Genomic DNA, 19,164 nt, shown 5'->3' with positions numbered 1-19,164 from the left:
ATAGTTGTTTAATGTCAAATTGTGTGCCTTAGTCTAGTAACTTTCTAAGTCTTAGAATTTGCTTAACAAATGTCCAACAATTCAGATCCAGAATTATTTTAATTTTTTTTAAACTGTGTTATGTGTTGTTATTCAGTCGCTAAGTCATATACGATTCTTCGTGGATCATAGCATGCCAACCCCCAACTCCCCCCCCCCGGTCTTCCATTGTGTCCCAGAGTTTGCCCAGATTCATGTTCATGGTTCTGATGACACTATTTAACAATCTCATCCTCTGCTGTCCTCTTCTCCTTTTGCCCTCAATCTTTCCCAACATCAGCGTCTTCTCCAATGAGTTTTCTCTTCTCAAGTAGTGACCATAGAATTTGAGCTTCAGCTTCAGCAGATGTCCTTCCAAAGAACAGTCAGGGTTAATTTGCTTTAGGATTGACTGACTTGTGTTATGTGTTAAGAATATAAAAAGCTGGTTAAAACTAAGGTTTATTTGGTTCATTTTATCAGAAGAACCTCACACTGGTATAAGAGAACCTTCCAAGCTCTATTACCTAGGCAGGAAGTGGTATTAAAAAGAATATTGCTACTGAGATTAATGTGTAAAATCAGGCTGATAGCCACCAATACCTGGACCTCATAAAATGTTGCCCAGATTGGCAACTCTTATTAAGTCTTTCAATTATTACTTTTTGGAGCTCTTTCTTTGTTGTCATTAGTCAATTTCACCGATTGACTAGATTTTGGTGTAGTAGGAAAGAAAGAATATTGTTTATTCATTTTCTTCATATTGTGTATATATAATTTTACACACTTTGATTGTCTTCACTTGGCTTTAAGGCTCACATTTTATTCCCCCCCCCCCGCCAGATAAATTGTTTTAAGTCTCTGTGTCCCTTTCTGCACTTTTTCTAGCTTTTTGAGTGACACAGAGATTGGAAAATGAATACTGTGATGCTTATGGAAAATAAGAAATTGTTAATCCATAGTATTAATGAAAGAAGCTGTCATATTTCCAAATTAAATGTTTAACATAATTTAGCATGACTCTAAACTAGCAAAACTTGAAAAATGCCTGTTAAAGTTTATACAGCTAGACAGATAGATTCTTATATCTAGTCCAACTTTATTAAACTTGATCAGGTAATTTCTTCTTGATTTATGTACTCAAAATTAATTTTTATTTGGCTCAAGTGAGTTATAGGTTAACATGAGTTTTCTAACGGTATTTTTAAATTATTTTGGTGACAGTTCTTTTTCTTGAGATATCTTTGGATGGAGCTTGTTTCTTTTCTCTAGCAGAGGTAAAAAAAATGTTGACAGGTTAAGAAAATAATAATGTTGTAGATGTGGCAATTACAGAACTATTAAAACAGGGTTCCCAAAATGCAACAAATAGTATTTGCATTTTTATGATACGAATCTACCACATTGCTTTCATTTCTGGGAAACTCATTTTTGAGAAGATTTATTTTAATACAATACATTCCTATTCATATCTGTTCAAAAGATTCCACTGAGTTGAAAGAAACTTATCTTAAAATAAATATGAATAATGAATATCCCATGTATCTTTTAAAAACTGTAACTAGTTTCCTTCTTCCAGTAGATGGCACTGCTGTAATTGGTTATTTTTATTAAGAAGACTGATGTAACACTGTTACAAGTTTGATAGAAAATGTATGGTTAATTTCAGATCTCAAACTTTTAAAAAATAATTTTGTTTTTTTAAAATATTTGAATAGTTTTGTTAATCCATTTCAAACAAAAATACATAAAATAAAAATGAACAGTCACGGAAGAGGAAGGAAAAATGCATATTACATAAACAAAAAAAATAAGAGTCTGGAACTGCAATTCTATTCCAAGTTCGCCTGATTTGTAAGTCTTTAAAATAGAAAAGTTAAACTTCCAATATTCCCCGAGCCTGTGCATTTGTCTCCCAAAGAGGGCAATAATATGACATTTTCTGATTTAACAGAAAAGATACAATTTTCTCAAAATTGCTAAATCACTTCTCTGAAATAAAATCCTTTATATATGGAATTGTAATAGTTCCCCTCTCCAGCAGTTAATGTATAATTCGGTTCAATATGTGTACCTTTAAAAACAGTTTACTCAGCAATTCTGTGAACCTATTGTATACTTTTTCCAAAAGAGGTAAAAAGAACAAAGCATAACATATGCGTAAGGGTGCTTTTACATTTTTCGCAACACCAACACAAATAATGATCAGTCCATTCTTTACAAAGCATCAAGAAGGTGTCATGTAGATATGAAAAACAATATTTTGATAGATTAATTTCAGCTTTAAATCACAGATCATAAACTTAGTATTCTTCAAAACTTGACTCCGTTGGCTTGAAAAGACTGGAGTTTCCAATTCTTGATTATAAGCTTCTTGTATGTTTGTTACAGATATTTTAAGCCGTTCATTTACCATTTCCTTTTTGACAGAAGAAAAAAATGGTTCAGATTGAATTTTTCAGTATTCATAATATATCAGATATTTTAGAAGCTGTTAAGGTATCAGGTCCATATTGAGCCAACAAAACATGGCTATATGTCCATTGTTCAAAAGAAAATTATATTTGCAGAGACTCAAAAAACAATCATTAAATAAAAACTGATAGGTTTAATTTTCATTGAGAATCTTAAACACAGTCCAGTTATGTGTTACCTGTAGCAAAGTTGGAAACACTAATTTAATGCAAGTAAATTTTGTATTTAAAACTTATGAATATTTAAATGACCAATTACAATAATGACAAATTCCTTTCCTCCCCCTATAACAATCATTACAATAAAATGTTGATTCTAAAATATAAGCTAGCAATATTTCTGAAACTCTGGAAGATCAAAAAAGAGAGATTCTAGGTATGATACCTCCTCAAATAAATTTTCTGAAAAGGATGTTGTGGGCAGATGCGTCAAACATGCGGACCACGGGCTGGATCCAACTTGCGATAGGTCCAGAGTTGTCCCACGAGGCTGTCCTGGAGATGGCGAGGGACGGCCCATGCTGTCCGCGCCCCGTCCCACCCCAGCCACGCCCACCCTGTCATCTATAATGACCAGGCCACGCCAGCCCCAGCCCCCCAAGGGCAAACAAATCCTGATACTGCCCGCAATGGGATTGAGTTTGACACCCTGTTGTAGAGGGTTACCTTTATGGTTTACAATTTATAAATAATTAAAAATATTGATGCTGACGGAGATGTCTTGTGCAGATGCAATGTCACAACTCAAGGAAACTACAAATTGAAAATCCTAAGCCAAAGGTGAACCAAGTAAATTTACAATTTGTGGAGCATTCTGGACTGTTTCTTTTCTGTGTTAGATTCAAACAGCAGGCTGTCTGTGGCTGAGTTCTTACTGATGTCCAATGTTACATTAGAAGATTTGTCAGTTTTGAGATAACTTGAGGCATGTGATTTAGTTAACAGATGGCTAATGCGTTAATTTTATGTTGCTGGATTAGTATGGCTTTTGTTACCCATCATATTTCATGAACAGCTAGGAATATATGAGACACTATTTCATTTACCAAACATTTAAATGTCATCTACATTTATCTGCATGACATTTAAGGTTTTGAGATTCTGAGCATTGGAAGCAGTTGGTGTTTTCATGTTTTCATTTCACAGATTTTTATTTTATTTATTTATGTTCTGCCTTTTATCCAAGAAACTGTGGTAGAATATATTCCCATGTTAGTGGTTAGGCTGAGAGATAAAAGTTTGGCTCAGTGTTACCCATAAGCTTCATGGTTGACTAAGAATTTGATTGTAGCTCCAAAGATCTATTCTAATGTTGTAACAATAGCACCATATTTGGAAAACAAAAAGTACAAACATATTTTGGGATATAGCGCTTCGGGAAATTATCAGGTTAATGCCTAATTAAAGTTTTGTATTTGCATTATTCTGTTTGTAACAATCTGAATTTGGTACTGGAATCTTCAGTTATTTTCTCTTTATCAGTATAAGTGAAATAATAGAAGTCCAAATTGATGAATTTAGGGCTAAGCCAAAATTTAGGAAGGAGCCCACCTTTGACCCTTATGAAATGAATATTTTTATCTGATTTCTTTCTTTTCATAAAAAGCTTGAAGTTCTCTGAAAATGTTCTGCCCAGCCCCACTGATATAGTGACACTTGTGTTAAATATGAAACACAAAGTCGTCCTTGGCTTCTTAATAACATCACATAATTAAACCTTAGGGGACATCACTATTCTTGATGTTGAAACAAAGACCCACTCAAAGTAATCCAGATTGAACAATTATATTTCTGAGAAATTGTTGATTTTAATTAGATTTCTGAGAAGGTGTTGATTTCTTGAAAACACTGCTTTCACAATAACAATATATTCATTAAGAAGTTTGGTGCAACCTTACGATGTTTGCCATGTAATTTATCAAGAAAATGCAATGACTTCACAGGCACATTTCTATTACAAACGATTATATTAAAATGCTTTGATTTGTGATTTCTCTTTTATTCTGAAAGCTTGCTCCTGAAAGACAGGATACATATGTAGGTGTGTGGGTGGGTGGGTGGGTGCGTGTATACTCAAAAACAGTATTTGCTGTTTTGATATATGTTCCTTATGCTCTGTTAGCTATTGAATAAGGTTTTAAATTGCAATATTTCTAATTCATTTGATCCTCTTGTTTTATTATAATTTGAAAAGGGATTGCACTAATAAGGGATAGTTTAAATATATAATTTTCATTAAATATGAATCAGTACAAAGCCAGAAATTTTTTTACCACCAGATTTAAAGTTTATTTTTTCCATAAAAACCTCATTTATTTTTACAGTAATTTGAAGATACATATCTGTGCTTTATTCATCTGTAAAAAAGAATGTTGGTTCTTGGTGTTTAGTGAAAGTTGCTTTTGTTAAATAATTTTCTAAATTGTTCAACTTTTAACAAATGACACTGGATACTAACATTAGAAAGCAATTTCATCTAATTAAGTAGATCCTTATATAAACTATTGGAACATTAAGATGACAAACTGTTCATTTAGGGTTACTTTAATTGGGACAATTATTGTAATTTTGCTGCAATTATGTGTTCAGTTAAAAGCTTTTGTCCCAGATTTTTTTTTGCTGTAGTTGTTAATGTATACATAACAGAAAAAAGCTGAAATGAAAATGTGAGTATTTTTCTTTATTTTTTGCAGTGTTGTATTTAGAAATGTAATAATTATGCATTCTATATAAACTGTTTTTTAAAAAGATTTTTTAGCATACCTTTTAAAAAAGAGGGCATGTGGACAAGATACTGTATATCATGAGTTGCTTTCCAGTAGATGGTAGTAGTGGCTTTTCTATTTTTTTAGATAACTTAATTGGTTTTCTGTTTAACTGTTGATGGGAAAGTGCATAAATTTTATTAAAATAATTTTGATAATGATTTAAACAATGTGGACAGAACCAAAACTGGTTGGAGTTTCTGATTATTTACATAATTTCAATTGAGAAAAATTCTTCACTCTCAGGGACAATTATTTAAGTAGTAGGGAGATGTAATGTTTACTTATATGTGCCATATTTTATAACCTGATGTAAAACCCAAGGGGAATTTTTTTTCCTTAATCTTATTTTCTTTGCTCCTTGCCTTCAAGTTACTTTACAGCTTATAATAAAAGTATAGTTCCAACCATATGTACAGTTCAGTGAAAACTATTCATCTTTTGCATTTTCTGAATTTTGCATGTCTTTCCCATCGAATGTTTCAGAGCTTTGAGTTCTCGTGAGATATAAAGCGACTCTTGAGTTAGATGCTTGCTTCCATTTAATCTCATAAAAAAGTAATCCAATCATGCAGCGTGCCACTGTGGGAAATAATCATCTCTTAGTTTCAGTAACTGTTTATACCACCTTTAACTGCAGCCAAATACTTCCTGACTTCTCCTAATTGTAATGTCAGTTTCCCACATTGGTGATCAGTCTCTAACAAATTTGATTCTTTCCTCCATGATGAACTGCATCAACTCTGTGATAGGAAAAGGTTTTTTCCCCTGAACTGCTTATTTCAGTTCTCGCGACAGCATTTCTGCGGGGTTTAAGCCTTAATTTTGTTTCTTGTGACCATCAAGTCACATTGTACTACTTTCTCCTGGTTTAAAAATAGAAGGCGTCTCGCTGCTTTTATTTAAAACTCTGGTTCGCTGTCCCATTTGTGATGTTGAAATTCTACTTGTGTCTGAAAATTGAGACACTGATATTTAGATGTTACTTTTTAATTAGTCAGCTTCTTTTTTTGTTCATCACAGTCTCTTCCTCAACTAGATCCAACACATCCAGTTTTCATTAATTGCTTAATTTAGCCACCAGAGAGAAAATTCATGTGTGTATGTATATGGAATACAATGCAAAGCAACACAACGCAAAGCAACACAACACAATACAATACAGAAGGGCTATTTTACTCTTTCTTCTTTTTATATTCTAGTATAGTGGTATGACATGTCTTACATTAATTCCTACCTTGCAGATATTCTGATAACTAATTTACTTAATTTTTGTGCCACATTGTATTTACTGAATTTTAAAAATTGATTTTAGCATCAATAATACTTTTTTCTGAACAGTGTAGCACAAGATGCATTTTACTTATTTTATTTCAGAATATCCTTAGTTTTTTTTCTTTTGGTCTACTGATATCTAGTTTCTTACCTTGCAGTAACTAGCATTCTTCATTTATCCATGGTTTTGACCTGTTCATTATTTTCCAATATTTGATAATTGACTATAGAATTTCTTTAACCATTATGGAAACTGCAGCAGAGGACTATCCTCAATTAAATTTACTTGTAATTCCATGTTTGCCTACAGTGAGCTTGTTTTACCTGTCAAAGGTATCAAGATATTTCAAGGCTTTTTGGTAGGCTTTTTTGCAGGTTGTAGTGTGCATTTGATGTGATGGAATATATCCATAACCATCCAATAATTGGTCTATAGGTAGGGCATTATAAAAATAGCAATAGCACTTACTTATATATCGCTTCACAGTGCTTTAAAGCCCTCTCTAAGTGGTTTACAGAGTCAGCATATTGCCCCCAACAATCTTGGCCTTCATTTTACCCAGCTCAGAAGGATGGAAGGCTGAGTCAACCTTGAGTCAATTATCTTGGATAATTTAGACAGTTTTCAGACACAGCATACTAGGTCATCTTGTATGAAGTTCGTAATTTTCTTCTATTCTTATTTTTTTATTCTCAGACGTTTGAGGTTGGTAGACACTTAAGTAGATCAGTTGCATTCATTCATGAAGATTCACTGCCTGGAGCAACAATATCAAGTATTTGAATTACATATAGCCATTGGTAGTGTTCCAGCTGAGTCCATGGTTTTTCTCTCCCCCCCCCCCCCCCAATCTCATAGGATCTTGCAAGACCCTAAAAATTGCAGGGCCACAAGTATGTCATTTTTCGGGCTCCTCTGTGCTATGCCTGCACATGACATACCTTGCCCATTCATATTTTCATTTTTGTGCTACTTTGATGAGATCATTAAAGTTTTGGGATGAATTGTGGGGTTTTGTACTCACTTTTCTATGATGCACTTCGTTACCTGAAACATTACCTTCAGTGTTCTTAGGTATAATCATAGGTCATTGCTGACCTATGGTGTTATTATGGTGTTAAAGATGTCAGTGCTTGCTTGGTAGTTTTCATGAGTTGGGAGGATTGGTTTTATGTGATTAATGCCACTTTCCTTGTATTGTGAGGCCTTTGGGGTAGGCCAAGTCAAGAAATAGACACTATAGGAATCCTAGGAATGCTGCTTTGCGGTTGTAGGGTATATTAGTAGACTCTTGAAAGCTTATTCAGATTTCATTGTTCCCCGTATATTAAACAAAACCAAAGTAGAGTTATGTTGAGTTTCTTTCTCGTGTTTTCTTCAAGCCTGGTCTGGATAATCTCCTCTCCAAGTCCTCCTTAATGGTTCTTTCCTTTCTCCCTTAACAGCTTACTCATATCTTCCCAAGGTCAGCTCTAAATCCTCTTATAAGTACTCTTGGTTACTCATGGTACTCTTTTTTTCAGAAGTGGCCTTTAAAAAGACAACAACAAAAGTTCATAATTTACATTAATATCTTTTAGCAGAATAGCTTAATGTATTAAGCTCAAAAGGTTAGCATAGAGATTTTGATGTATAAACTATCCGTAGGCTATTGGCTTCTGAACAGAAGCATTGTTTGACATACGCAGAACACTATTCACATTCAGTTTTAAGCAGAGCTGGCATTAAAATTCAGCTAATTTGCTTCATGTGACTTCTCAGCTGTGGTTTTTCATTTAAAGTCTTTAGCTCCTTTTCTTTTTGGAGTCTTGTTTGACAAAAATCAGATGGTTGACATATTTAACTCTTTGTTCTCTGACTTAATTATATTTGTACTAACTTTAGGTACTGATTGCATAGATGATATAGTTTTTTTTTTACTCCGTTTATAGGTTCAATTTATAGATAACTTGGTTTCACATGTATAGTTGTTTATAATTTCAAATACAATTTCTAAAATAGCAGGACAGAAAAACAAGAATTCTGAAATGAACTTCTTTATCAGATTTAAAACATACCATATATGTGTAAATTGTATTAGATAAGGCTTCCTAATCTGGAACTTTCTTTGCTTTCTTTAGAATTTCAAAGAATATTCCAACAACTAAAGATGTTGAACCTTTACTAGAAATTGATGGTGATATTCGAAATTTTGAAGTTTTTTGTCATCACGAACTCCAGTCCTTGTATCACGGGATGTAAAAACATTTTTACCATGTACAGTAAATCTTGATCCCAAACTGCGAGAAATTATTGCAGGTAACATATCACCAATTAATTACACAATAAATGATTTTGCTATTACCAAAGAATCACCCCTTTGTCTGAGTTCCCCAAAACTTACTGAAATATATCAGAGCAAATCTTTATGCAATCATTATTTACAATTATCCTTGCAATAATTAATGATATAGGTATCTTACATTTTGGTTGTCCTCTTGGCTCCTATTACTTACTATTTACTTTGGAGAGATGCTTTCTGAAGGCAATTGAGAGCTCATACTTGCAACGGTCTGCATGGTATTTATTAAACAATAAAATAAAAAAGATCATGTATCTATTTGTACCTACAAACTGTTAACTGTAATTTTTCAGGACTTCTATCATTTAGCTTTAGTTTTCTATTTTAAAAACTGAATGCAAGAAATTTGATTTCAGATTAATCCATTCGTTCACTTTGTGTTTATTGGTTGATTCCGTTGTAACTCCTCTGACAATTATACTAGTGCATTGAATATTTCAGATGTCCGGGCTGCAAGAGACCAAATTAATATTGCAGCAATTCCATATCCTGCGATGCCTTTACAAGAAGCAGCACCCAGAGCATCAACAGTATTTAGTCAGCCATCGTCAGCCTGCTCTTCAACCCATTCTTTTAATGGACCTTTCAACGGAGGAGTTGTATCACCACAACCCCATAGTAGCTACTACAGTGGAATGACAGGACCTCAGCATCCATTTTATAACAGAGTAAGAAACAATGGCAGTTTAAAATCTGCACTGTTTTATTTAGTTTGGGTGCCGTATCTGATTAGAAATCATACATCTTAGCAGAAGAAAGGTAGTAATGATAGCTTTCTACTGATTGTATTTGGTAAATAGTGTCAGTGCAAGCGTGTGTAGAAATTAATATTTTTATATTATCAATAGGTGGTTAAATGAACAAAAGTTTTAAGATTTGCAGATTTATTATCCCTGCAGAAAAGGAGTCCTCTTTATCTTAAAGTCAAGCATAGGTTAAAATGATAATTTAAACTTCCCATCTATATAATTATAGACTCCTGGTACTTTTTAAAATGTCATTAGCTTTCTCAAAAGCTCAGCATGTTGTCTGTGTAATACATTAAAACATTTTTGAAAAATGGATTGAACAAAGTTACTATTTTGAACAATTCAACTGTTTGATTAAAATGAACTAAACATTACTAAACATATATATAACTGTTCGTTCACTCTTTTCAAGGTGTAAACAGTCAGACTAAGAAGTCTCTATAGCTTTTTGTTTTATCTGACAGTAATAATCTTTTGGGAGTACCATATATTACGTTTCAAATTATGAGATGATATATTTCTTTTTCAGTAACTGGCAATAATTCTGGTTTTTAATTTCATTTTGATTAATTGAAGGGCTTCCTGGATTGATTGTTTATTCTCTGAAAAGTTGTATGCACAGACAAAATGCTTATTTGCATTTCAACACTGAGATGCAGTGAATATATGAAAATTTATTTTTTATTCTAAAGGAATCTAATTCAACGTCTAATGCACTCTAAAATTAAACTTGCAGTCTTGTAGGACATACTGAGAGATGATATCAATAGCATCACACTTTTAAATTCAGAAATTTTACTATGTCAGTCCAAATTCAAATAATAATTTTCAAGACAGGTTAATTTTTAAAGAGGTATACAATGTTGAATTTTTATCTAATAAGGAATGAGATACAGTTCTAAAATTGGTATAAAAATTAAACATAAATTACTTCATGCATTCTCACTTTTATAAAGAACTTCTGAAATGATTCCAAAATACGTAACCATGGTTTCAGATTTGCTTATAGAGATAATACTACTATTAGAAAGCTACAGAAGTCATTTACATTACTATCTTACTTTTTAGGAGTTCTAAACTGTATTAAAAGTTTTCCATTGAAGCTATGTACATGTTATCATTCATTATAAAAATGTTTCATTTTAATGTTTGTCTGTCACTGAACGTATATGAAACTTTCCTGTTGATTTCAAGTGGGGTAGGTAACTATTTAGTTATTTCACATTTTAATCATTTCAAGATATGACTGCCTAATTACCCAAGGAACTAAACCTTTATGTTTTACATTTTTAAATTAGCATTTGTTGAATTAAGTTCTTTTGATTTTTGTAATGGTCCCTTTTTGTTACATGTTTCTTTCCATAGCCATTCTTTGCCCCATATGTTTACATGCCAAGGTATTACCCTGGCAATTCTCATCTCACCTCCCGTCCATCACTAAAACCGACTTTGTCCAGGGAACAAAGCATTGGTCTAGTAAGTATCTTGTAAAGAAAATGAACATATTAATTTACATGATAAGATGAGTAAGTAATACAAGAATAGATATGTTTAATTATGGCACATGTATACCTAAACTATTTTCTTTAGAAGTATTATTGAAACACTTAAAATAAAAGTTAGTTAAGGCAGCGCAATGTATCTTGTTCCACTTTTAAAACATTTGTATATTAGGCTTCACTTGCTATATTAAAATTGATGTATTTCTAACATAAGAAAAGAAAGACTTACCTTTAAGTTAGTGTAAGTAAATTAGTAACTGCAAAGACAAACAATTGAGTAAACAATTGTATATTATATTTAAAATCAGATAGTGAAGTTTACTTCTTGTTTGATTCTGATTGTATGTCAGGTTAAAAATGGAGCCTTACAGACATTTTTATAATTGCGCCATACTTTGGTACATTTAAAATCTTTTAACAGCAACTTAACTCATCAGCCTATCCCTATCCCTGGCAAGTCTCTAAAATTATTAAATAAGATCAGGCCTGAATAGTGCTACTTGGAAATAAGATCCCTAGGACATCCCAGAAATGTAGATTACATTAGAGATTAAAAACATCCCAGAAGAAAACAGTTACCCCCATACTATTGACAAGTTGCAATTCAAGGAAGTAATGAGGAGTCAAGCAAAATTCAGAAGAGATTTTTCCTTATCTTCATAGGAATTCATACTGAATCAACTGATGTTCAGAAAGAAATAAGAAACATTAGGAAAAATAATTATTGTAGAGTGAAATTATACAGAGACGTTTATATTTTATTATAAAATGAATCAAATCAGAGATAATCGCCTCAGGGCTTGAGGGCCACAGGTGACAGACATGTTTTTTGGGGAACATGTTCTTCCTAACAAGGACATGATATTTTGATCATATGTGCCCCCTCTTCCTTCACTTATTTATAGACAAATAGGTAGTTTGAAACAAAACAAGATATATAGAAGTTGTGGTTATTGTTAAACTAAAAAGTTAAATGGAGAATTGATATGAATATAGGAAAGAGAGAGGAAAAAATACAAACAAATAAAATGATCAATATAGCTGCTCTATTTTAAACCCTGGGCTTAAAAATATTCTGCGTACAGAATGATACATTCTTTGATACATCTTCATCCATTGTTTAGTTTTATTTTGCGGGTGTTTGTGTGTGTGTCAACATTTGTCCAAATCATATGGGTTTGTTGTTGTTGTTAGGATATTATCAAGGAGGATGTTGAATGAGTGGCTATCGATTCCCACAGAGCCCTCAATGGTAAAAGTGTAGTCATGTGGTGTGTGGAACTGTAGCATCTCGTTGCTTCCTCCAACAATAATGAATTTGCTTGAATTATAACTTGCTGTTCACTAACTGCAATCAGTGGCTTGAATGGACAAATAGTATAGATGAAGACTAATAAGCATAGTTTGTGAGTGAATTGGCTAATATCCTGCTTATAGAATATATTATTTACATTTTCCATGCTGCCTTTCAGTAGTCCGCCAAAAACAGTTATTTTTAATAATATAAAGCGTGTTACATCTTCATTAGTAAGTGTTTTTTTTCGGTTCATGAAACACATTTGATATAATTAAATTATGTTGTCAAACAATTTGTATACTGCTGAGTCTCTAACACTCTGGGTAGTTTACACTTACCATTACACGCCATCATACCGTAAAGTAAAATTGTATTAGCTATTCAGTTCTGTAGAAGTGATTAGCTGATGTCTTCTCCAAATGATTTGGTCAAATAAACCTGTGCTTTTTCAGTTACACCCATGAAGTTGCTTGCAGTTGACAAAACCATAAAGCTAATTTTAGGGAGTAGTGATGATAGAATATACTCCTACTGAGCTTGCACAGAAGTCTGGCTTCACATATTTTACACTACTGTCACACTGATGTACAAGTGTTTCCATAGGTTATATTAAACATGAGACTTACTTCCCACATGTCCATCTTTTCTAAATATATATATATATATATTAATTTGAAATTTCTTCTTTGTAGCTGTTCGTAACTACATCCTTGACATTACCTGCAAAATGGTCGACCATCCTTTTATTGATTTTAGCCTATGTTTTTTTTAAAAAAACTGATTTTGATTTATAGTCCTACGTTAAATATTCCTGTTATAAAAAGAAGTTAGTCTTTTACTACTTGCAAACGCTTCAGAGAAAATGATTATATCCTGTTTATAGTCCCCCCTCTACTATGCTCCCTGCAATGCAGTTTATGAGTCTCTCTTGGATTGTTTGCCAATATGTTTCAAAGACAGATCCAGTCTGTACCATCTCCTGGTTTGCCTACGGTTCATTTGACAGCAGATTTTACCTATGTTTGGTCTCGTTCATAGACTGCTGCATTTCCGGGACTCTTACGATCAAGTAACAAAAAAATTAGGATTATAGCAATAGCAATAGCAGTTAGACTTATATACCGCTTCATAGGACTTTTCAGCCCTCTCTAAGCAGTTTACAGAGTCAGCATATCGCCCCCAACAACAATCCAGGTTCTCATTTTACCCACCTCGGAAGGATGGAAGGCTGAGTCAACCTTGAGCCGGTGAGATTAGAACCGCTGAACTGCAGATAACAGTCAGCTGAAGTGGCCTGCAGTACTGCACCCTAACCACTGCGCCACCTCAGCTCTTTTAATCATGCTTTAGGATGGGGAAATATACTATACTACATTTTAATACATTTATATCTGCACGGAAGGTCATGCTACTGCAGAGTCAAGCATTAAACAGATGGGCATCACACACATTTCTATGTATACTGTAGTGACGTATAGCCTTATTGCTGTAAGTATAATGTAAGCAGTTCATTTCTATTGAGAAGAGGCCCACCTCTTAGATGAACTCATAGTGCTGAAAGAAATGTACTATGAATTGTATTCTTTAATATTTTAATCCAAGTGATCTAACATTGATCTAAGCCTTTTGCTCCAAATGATAATTTGACAAATGTGAGTAAATTCATTTGTCTGCTTTTTGAAGGAAGCATGGAATTTTATTTAAATTTGTAAGCCATTATTAATGGGTTTTGAACGTGTATAGGGAATAGATTTTAAATAACCTGAAATATGTGCTTGCAAGTCCTAGGTTCCTTTGAGGGCTCTTTGGTGCTCTCTGAATTTGTTTTTTTCTTGCAGATGTTCATTATCCAAATAGATAACCTCTTCAGTGCTACTCTAGCATTGATGACTTACTTAGTTTGGATAAGGAGCCGAGGTGGCGCAGTGGTTAGGGGTGCAGTACTGCAGGCCACTTCCGCTGACTGTTATCTGCAGTTCAGCGGTTCTAATCTCACCGGCTCAAGGTTGACTCAGCCTTCCATCCTTCCGACGGTGGGTGAAATGAGGACCCAGACTGTGGGGGCAATAGCTGACTCGTAAACCGCTTAGAGAGGGCTGAAAGCCCTATGAAGCGGTATATAAGTTTAACTGCTATTGCTATAATGAAGTGTCTTCAAGAAAATTACCAAGGTCAGGGAACATCAGGGACTCCTCATTTCAACCCTGAGCTACAAATATTGTCCTTTACTGCTAGTTTCCTTTGTTACTGCAAAACCATATAGCTTATCAATGTTGGTAACAGGAAACTGGAATAAATCAGGTTTATTATATATGATTCTCCTATATTTTCTCTTTAGAAAAAGGATGTTGATATCTAATTTTATTATCAAAATGGGGGAAGAAAAAAACAAAAATGAAGGCAGGAGTGCCTAAAACGATTAGCACTGTGTGAAAGTAAGCATTTATTCAGTATTAGACGTTACATTTCTGAAGTAGAAACACAATAAAATAGACATGGTATTATCTTTTGGTTTATTTTCATTGTGCATGTAACACACGAAACGTTTTGTTATAACAACTCCTGCAAAAAGGATTGTTTGGAATAATAAGCTGAATCACTAGGAGCCATATTGCCTCCCTTTGCCTTCAACTAGGATGCAGCTTGTGCACAAACTCTTCAAAACAGTCTTTTTTGTATAATAAATAATAATAATGGGAAAGCATAGCCGCTGTGAAATATTATGCTACATGAACTGCATTGCATGCTTGCAATATGAACTCAGCCCATTTAAAATTTATATATAACATGAAAAGTTAATAGGTTTTTGGAACTATACTGTATTTACATGAAAGTTACTAAATTTAAAATGACCACCATCATAAAAGGAAAAAGAGACGGATAGATATACACAATACAAAATTGTGTTCATTGCCCATCTTCCTACCTTGTCAACATGAGTTTCAGCAGAAACCAATCCTGGAAATTCCCTCCCATCTCCCAGATATTTGCCTAAGCATATGTACATGTACATATGTGGTTATGTATCAGCCAGAAGCCATATTCTAAGAAAGGGCAGGATCAGGGCAAACATGTAATTGAATTTATAACTACAAATTACAATTAATTGCCTGCAAAGTACATTTTAGACAGGTTCTTTATTACATTCATTAACCTGTCCATTAACACATTGCCTATAAAAGAAACAATCCCATTTATAAAATTACTTGGTTCTTCATTTTCATATTTCAGTCATTTTTACACCAAGAAGTGGGAGGGGGGTGAGAATGCATTACATCTCCTTTGTTAGCGTTAGGAAGAGAAGGAAGGAAAGTGGAAGTAATGCAAGAGAAAGTACCACCCTGATGCCAATGTGGTAGTGAAAGAGGAAACCTATTTAGAGAAGTAATACTGGTAGTCCTCAACTTGCGTCTACCACTGAGCCCAAACTTTCTGTTGCTAAGTGGGAAATTTGTTAAGTGAGTTTTGCCCCATTTTACGACTTTTCTTGCTGCAAGTTAAGTTAGTAACATGGTTGGTTAAGTGAATCTGGATTCCCCATTGACTGCGTGTCAGAAAATGTCAAAAGGGGATCATGTGACCCCCCCCAAACTGTCATAAATATGAGGCAGTTATCAAGCATCCAAATATAATCAGATGACCATGGGGATGCTGCAATGGTACATTTGTGTGAAAAATGGTCGTAGGTCACTTTTTCAGTGCCATTGTAACTTTGATCTGTACTTAAGTGAACTGTTGTAAGTTTTTTTTATATAATTTTTTTTTATTTTTTTCATTTTCATAACATATAATCCAGTGGTGGATTCAAAGAATTTAACAACCCAGTTCTTTGCCCTAGTGAACAGCTGGGTGGGCAGGGCTCGGTGATCATGTGACCAGGTGGGCATGGCCAACACAACATCACTCACGTCGATGGGCGCTTCACCTCAGCTTTTACAATGTAATAAGGGTTAATCAGAGAGGCAGTTTCTGTAAGCAGGGGAATAAAAACTAGGCTAGAAACAACATCAGAATGTTTCCTTCCTACCTTCCTTACACAATTAGTCCTGTAAAGTGGGAAAAAAAACAAAATGAGATTTTTCCAACAACCGGTTTTCCGAACTGGTTAGAAAGTTACCCAACCAGTTCTCCCGAATAGATGCGAACTGGCTGAATCCCACCAATGATATAATCACTGTATACTATTACATAGCCAACATTGTTATTGTATTATTAAATGTTTACATCAATTCACTGTTGTAAGTGAAGGTATATGTAGAATATATGTATATGTATTGGGAGACAGGACGAAGAGACTGCAGTCAAGAGACTAGAAAGATAAAAGGCAGCTTAGCCTGCAGCAGGAATATGGGTGGGGCAAGCAGGTCAGAAGGACCCTTGTCTAGTTTTTGGCTGTAAATAGAAGGTGGGGGGGGGAGATGTACTTCAGACTTGCAAGTTTCTGTTAATGTAACCTTACAATAAAGTAGGATTAGCTCATTTGGCTGTATTTCCCACCTGCTCAATCTCACGAGGCTGACATCAATCTTGTACATCTGAAAACAGATTTATTCCTCCCTCTTTCTGGGTCCCTTTCTTGGGCTATAAAGAGCCACTTGCCCCCTCTCTTCCCACTTCCTGCAGGATAAGTTGCCTATTATCTGACTATTCCTTTGGCTGCCTCTTTTTCTCCTACCTTCCGAGTCATTCTCGCATTCCATTAACTGGCATTAAAAAAATGGATGATAATTACTTTTAAAAGACTGCTCCCAAACCAGTGACTAACCTTAATTTTTAAAGCTATGTTTGCATGTTTGGTTAAATTATTAAAACCTGCTCATTGCTTTGATTTCAATTGTTCCTTCTATTCTTATCAGCCAATGGATCTGCTGTAGTAAGTTTTTGAAATATTTTGGTAGCCTTACGTATAGCTCCCAATTACATCAGACCTTTTACTCCAGCAAGACACTATACCACAGAAAACTAATAGGATATTAACTAGGGATATCAAGATATTAATTTGTAGTTGAATTCTTATCTACATAAAAGGACATGACTTTTTACCTTATTTTGAACATCAAGTGAGACAATACAAACTCTTTTTGAAAACCCAACAATTTTCATAGAGCATGGGGACCCAAAATTATCTTGGATATAGTCTATGAGGATCTAGCTACATACGTAGTTCTTGGATCGGGGCATTTTAATTAGAATACATTCATTTTTAGCAGGTGCTTCTTACCACTTCAAAGAGGAAATTTAAATAACCGTCCTAGCTTATTTTTATAGATATTGCCTTACTAATTATGTTAAAATTGTGCCCTCTTTTGTTTTTGTTTTAAAGCTATGTAAAACTGGGTTAAAAAGACAAAGACAGGTACAGCAACTTTCTAAGCAAAGGTCACATGTTTTTTCTGTTATCATGATGGAATGCCATGCTGGCTGTCTACACTAATGCACTTTGTTTTGAGGGGGGGGGGCTTGCTTTTGATGTTCTGCTTCTTAGGTTTTGCATGACAAAAACATAGCAGAATTCTGCTCTCTCAACACATTTGAAAAACACGATAGCTGAGAAAAGAATGTTTGTATGATTGTAGCACTCATATGTTACCTCTAAGATACACTTCCACTTTTTACTGCTTTTCTTAAAAAAATAAGTGTTCTGGATTCTAGTGAATATCATAGTGTGAATACACTCACACAGAGAATTTGTTAAATGTAAATTTTCTAAGGTTATCTTACGCTGCATGAAACACTATTTTTGTCAAATAATTATTAGCCCCAGTATTATCTTTTAGATTGAGAGTTTTTTTTCCTTTTCTTTCTTATATGATATAAATATTAGTGTGGTTGGAATGCAGTTAAAATCACAAAAGCAGAATTCTCAATAGTGTGCTTAAAAAACCACAGTAGATGTGTGCAAAATGTTTGAAATTTAAGTGTTTCAAGCTCAAAATTGAATGTTTTGACAATTTTGAAGTTAACATGGGTTTGAAACAGCTGCTTGCCTCTTACCGACATCCAAAATGATGGAAACAGCCTGCTTTCAACTCAAAACAACGCTTTTAGATGAGAAGCCGATTAATTTGAATTTGAAACCGTTCAAATTGGATGCATTCCTCAGCAGAGATATAATATAGACTTTATTTAATGTGAATTGTGCTAATACAGCTAGCTTTATGCAAAGCTTTATATAAATACTGACTTTTGTACCAAAAAAACAAAAACTCCTTTCTGAAATTGTGAACTATATAGATTGATTATACAGACCTGTTTGATTTCTGTTCCTACATATTGATCAACACCTGTAGAAATCCTTCAGTCTGTCCCTATTTAATACATATGTAGAAGGGTTTCTTTTATTCCATTGAACTTTATAAATGTAAAGCTACCTGCTCATTTAAAGCCTTCTTGGTTTTAATTCCAAAGCATAGCAGCATGTTCAACCTTTTTCCTACATTTGATTAGATTATCAATATAAGTAGATTGTGAAAAATGTATGGTGGTTGACAATTTAAAAAAAAACACCTTTCGCTATTGTTACATTGATGTAAATATACATGAAATTATCAATTTAATCTTTTAAATACTTCTCTAGACAATTGTAAATTGATACTCATTGCTCCTCATCTGTTTTGGAATTTGATGGGATGAATGCAACACCTTGTGGAAATTTATTTTAGAATAGTATTTTTGAACCTAGAACGTGTAAAAGTGGGCCATATTAGTCAGGCATTTTTAAAATTGTCTCTAGAAAGATACC

The 19,164-nt window shown here is 33.8% G+C and overlaps 1 protein-coding gene across 1 annotated transcript in view; it reads left to right on the top strand.

Annotated features, from left to right (window-relative positions):
- LOC116506407 (kinase D-interacting substrate of 220 kDa-like) overlaps nucleotides 1–19,164 on the top strand; it is a 94,053-nt gene that overhangs the window by 67,396 nt on the left and 7,493 nt on the right. Inside the window, 6 exon segments of the mRNA XM_032214140.1 lie at nucleotides 8,654–8,727; nucleotides 8,730–8,831; nucleotides 9,316–9,542; nucleotides 10,989–11,099; nucleotides 12,320–12,343; nucleotides 12,345–12,377. Of these exon segments, the coding sequence (XP_032070031.1) occupies nucleotides 8,654–8,727; nucleotides 8,730–8,831; nucleotides 9,316–9,542; nucleotides 10,989–11,099; nucleotides 12,320–12,343; nucleotides 12,345–12,377 (571 nt within the window).

The sequence above is a fragment of the Thamnophis elegans genome, chromosome 3, assembly GCF_009769535.1.
Source record: "Thamnophis elegans isolate rThaEle1 chromosome 3, rThaEle1.pri, whole genome shotgun sequence".
Classification (NCBI taxonomy): domain Eukaryota; kingdom Metazoa; phylum Chordata; class Lepidosauria; order Squamata; family Colubridae; genus Thamnophis; species Thamnophis elegans.
The sequence above is the reverse complement of the archived record's forward strand: the minus strand, read 5'-3'. Positions and strand labels throughout refer to the sequence as shown.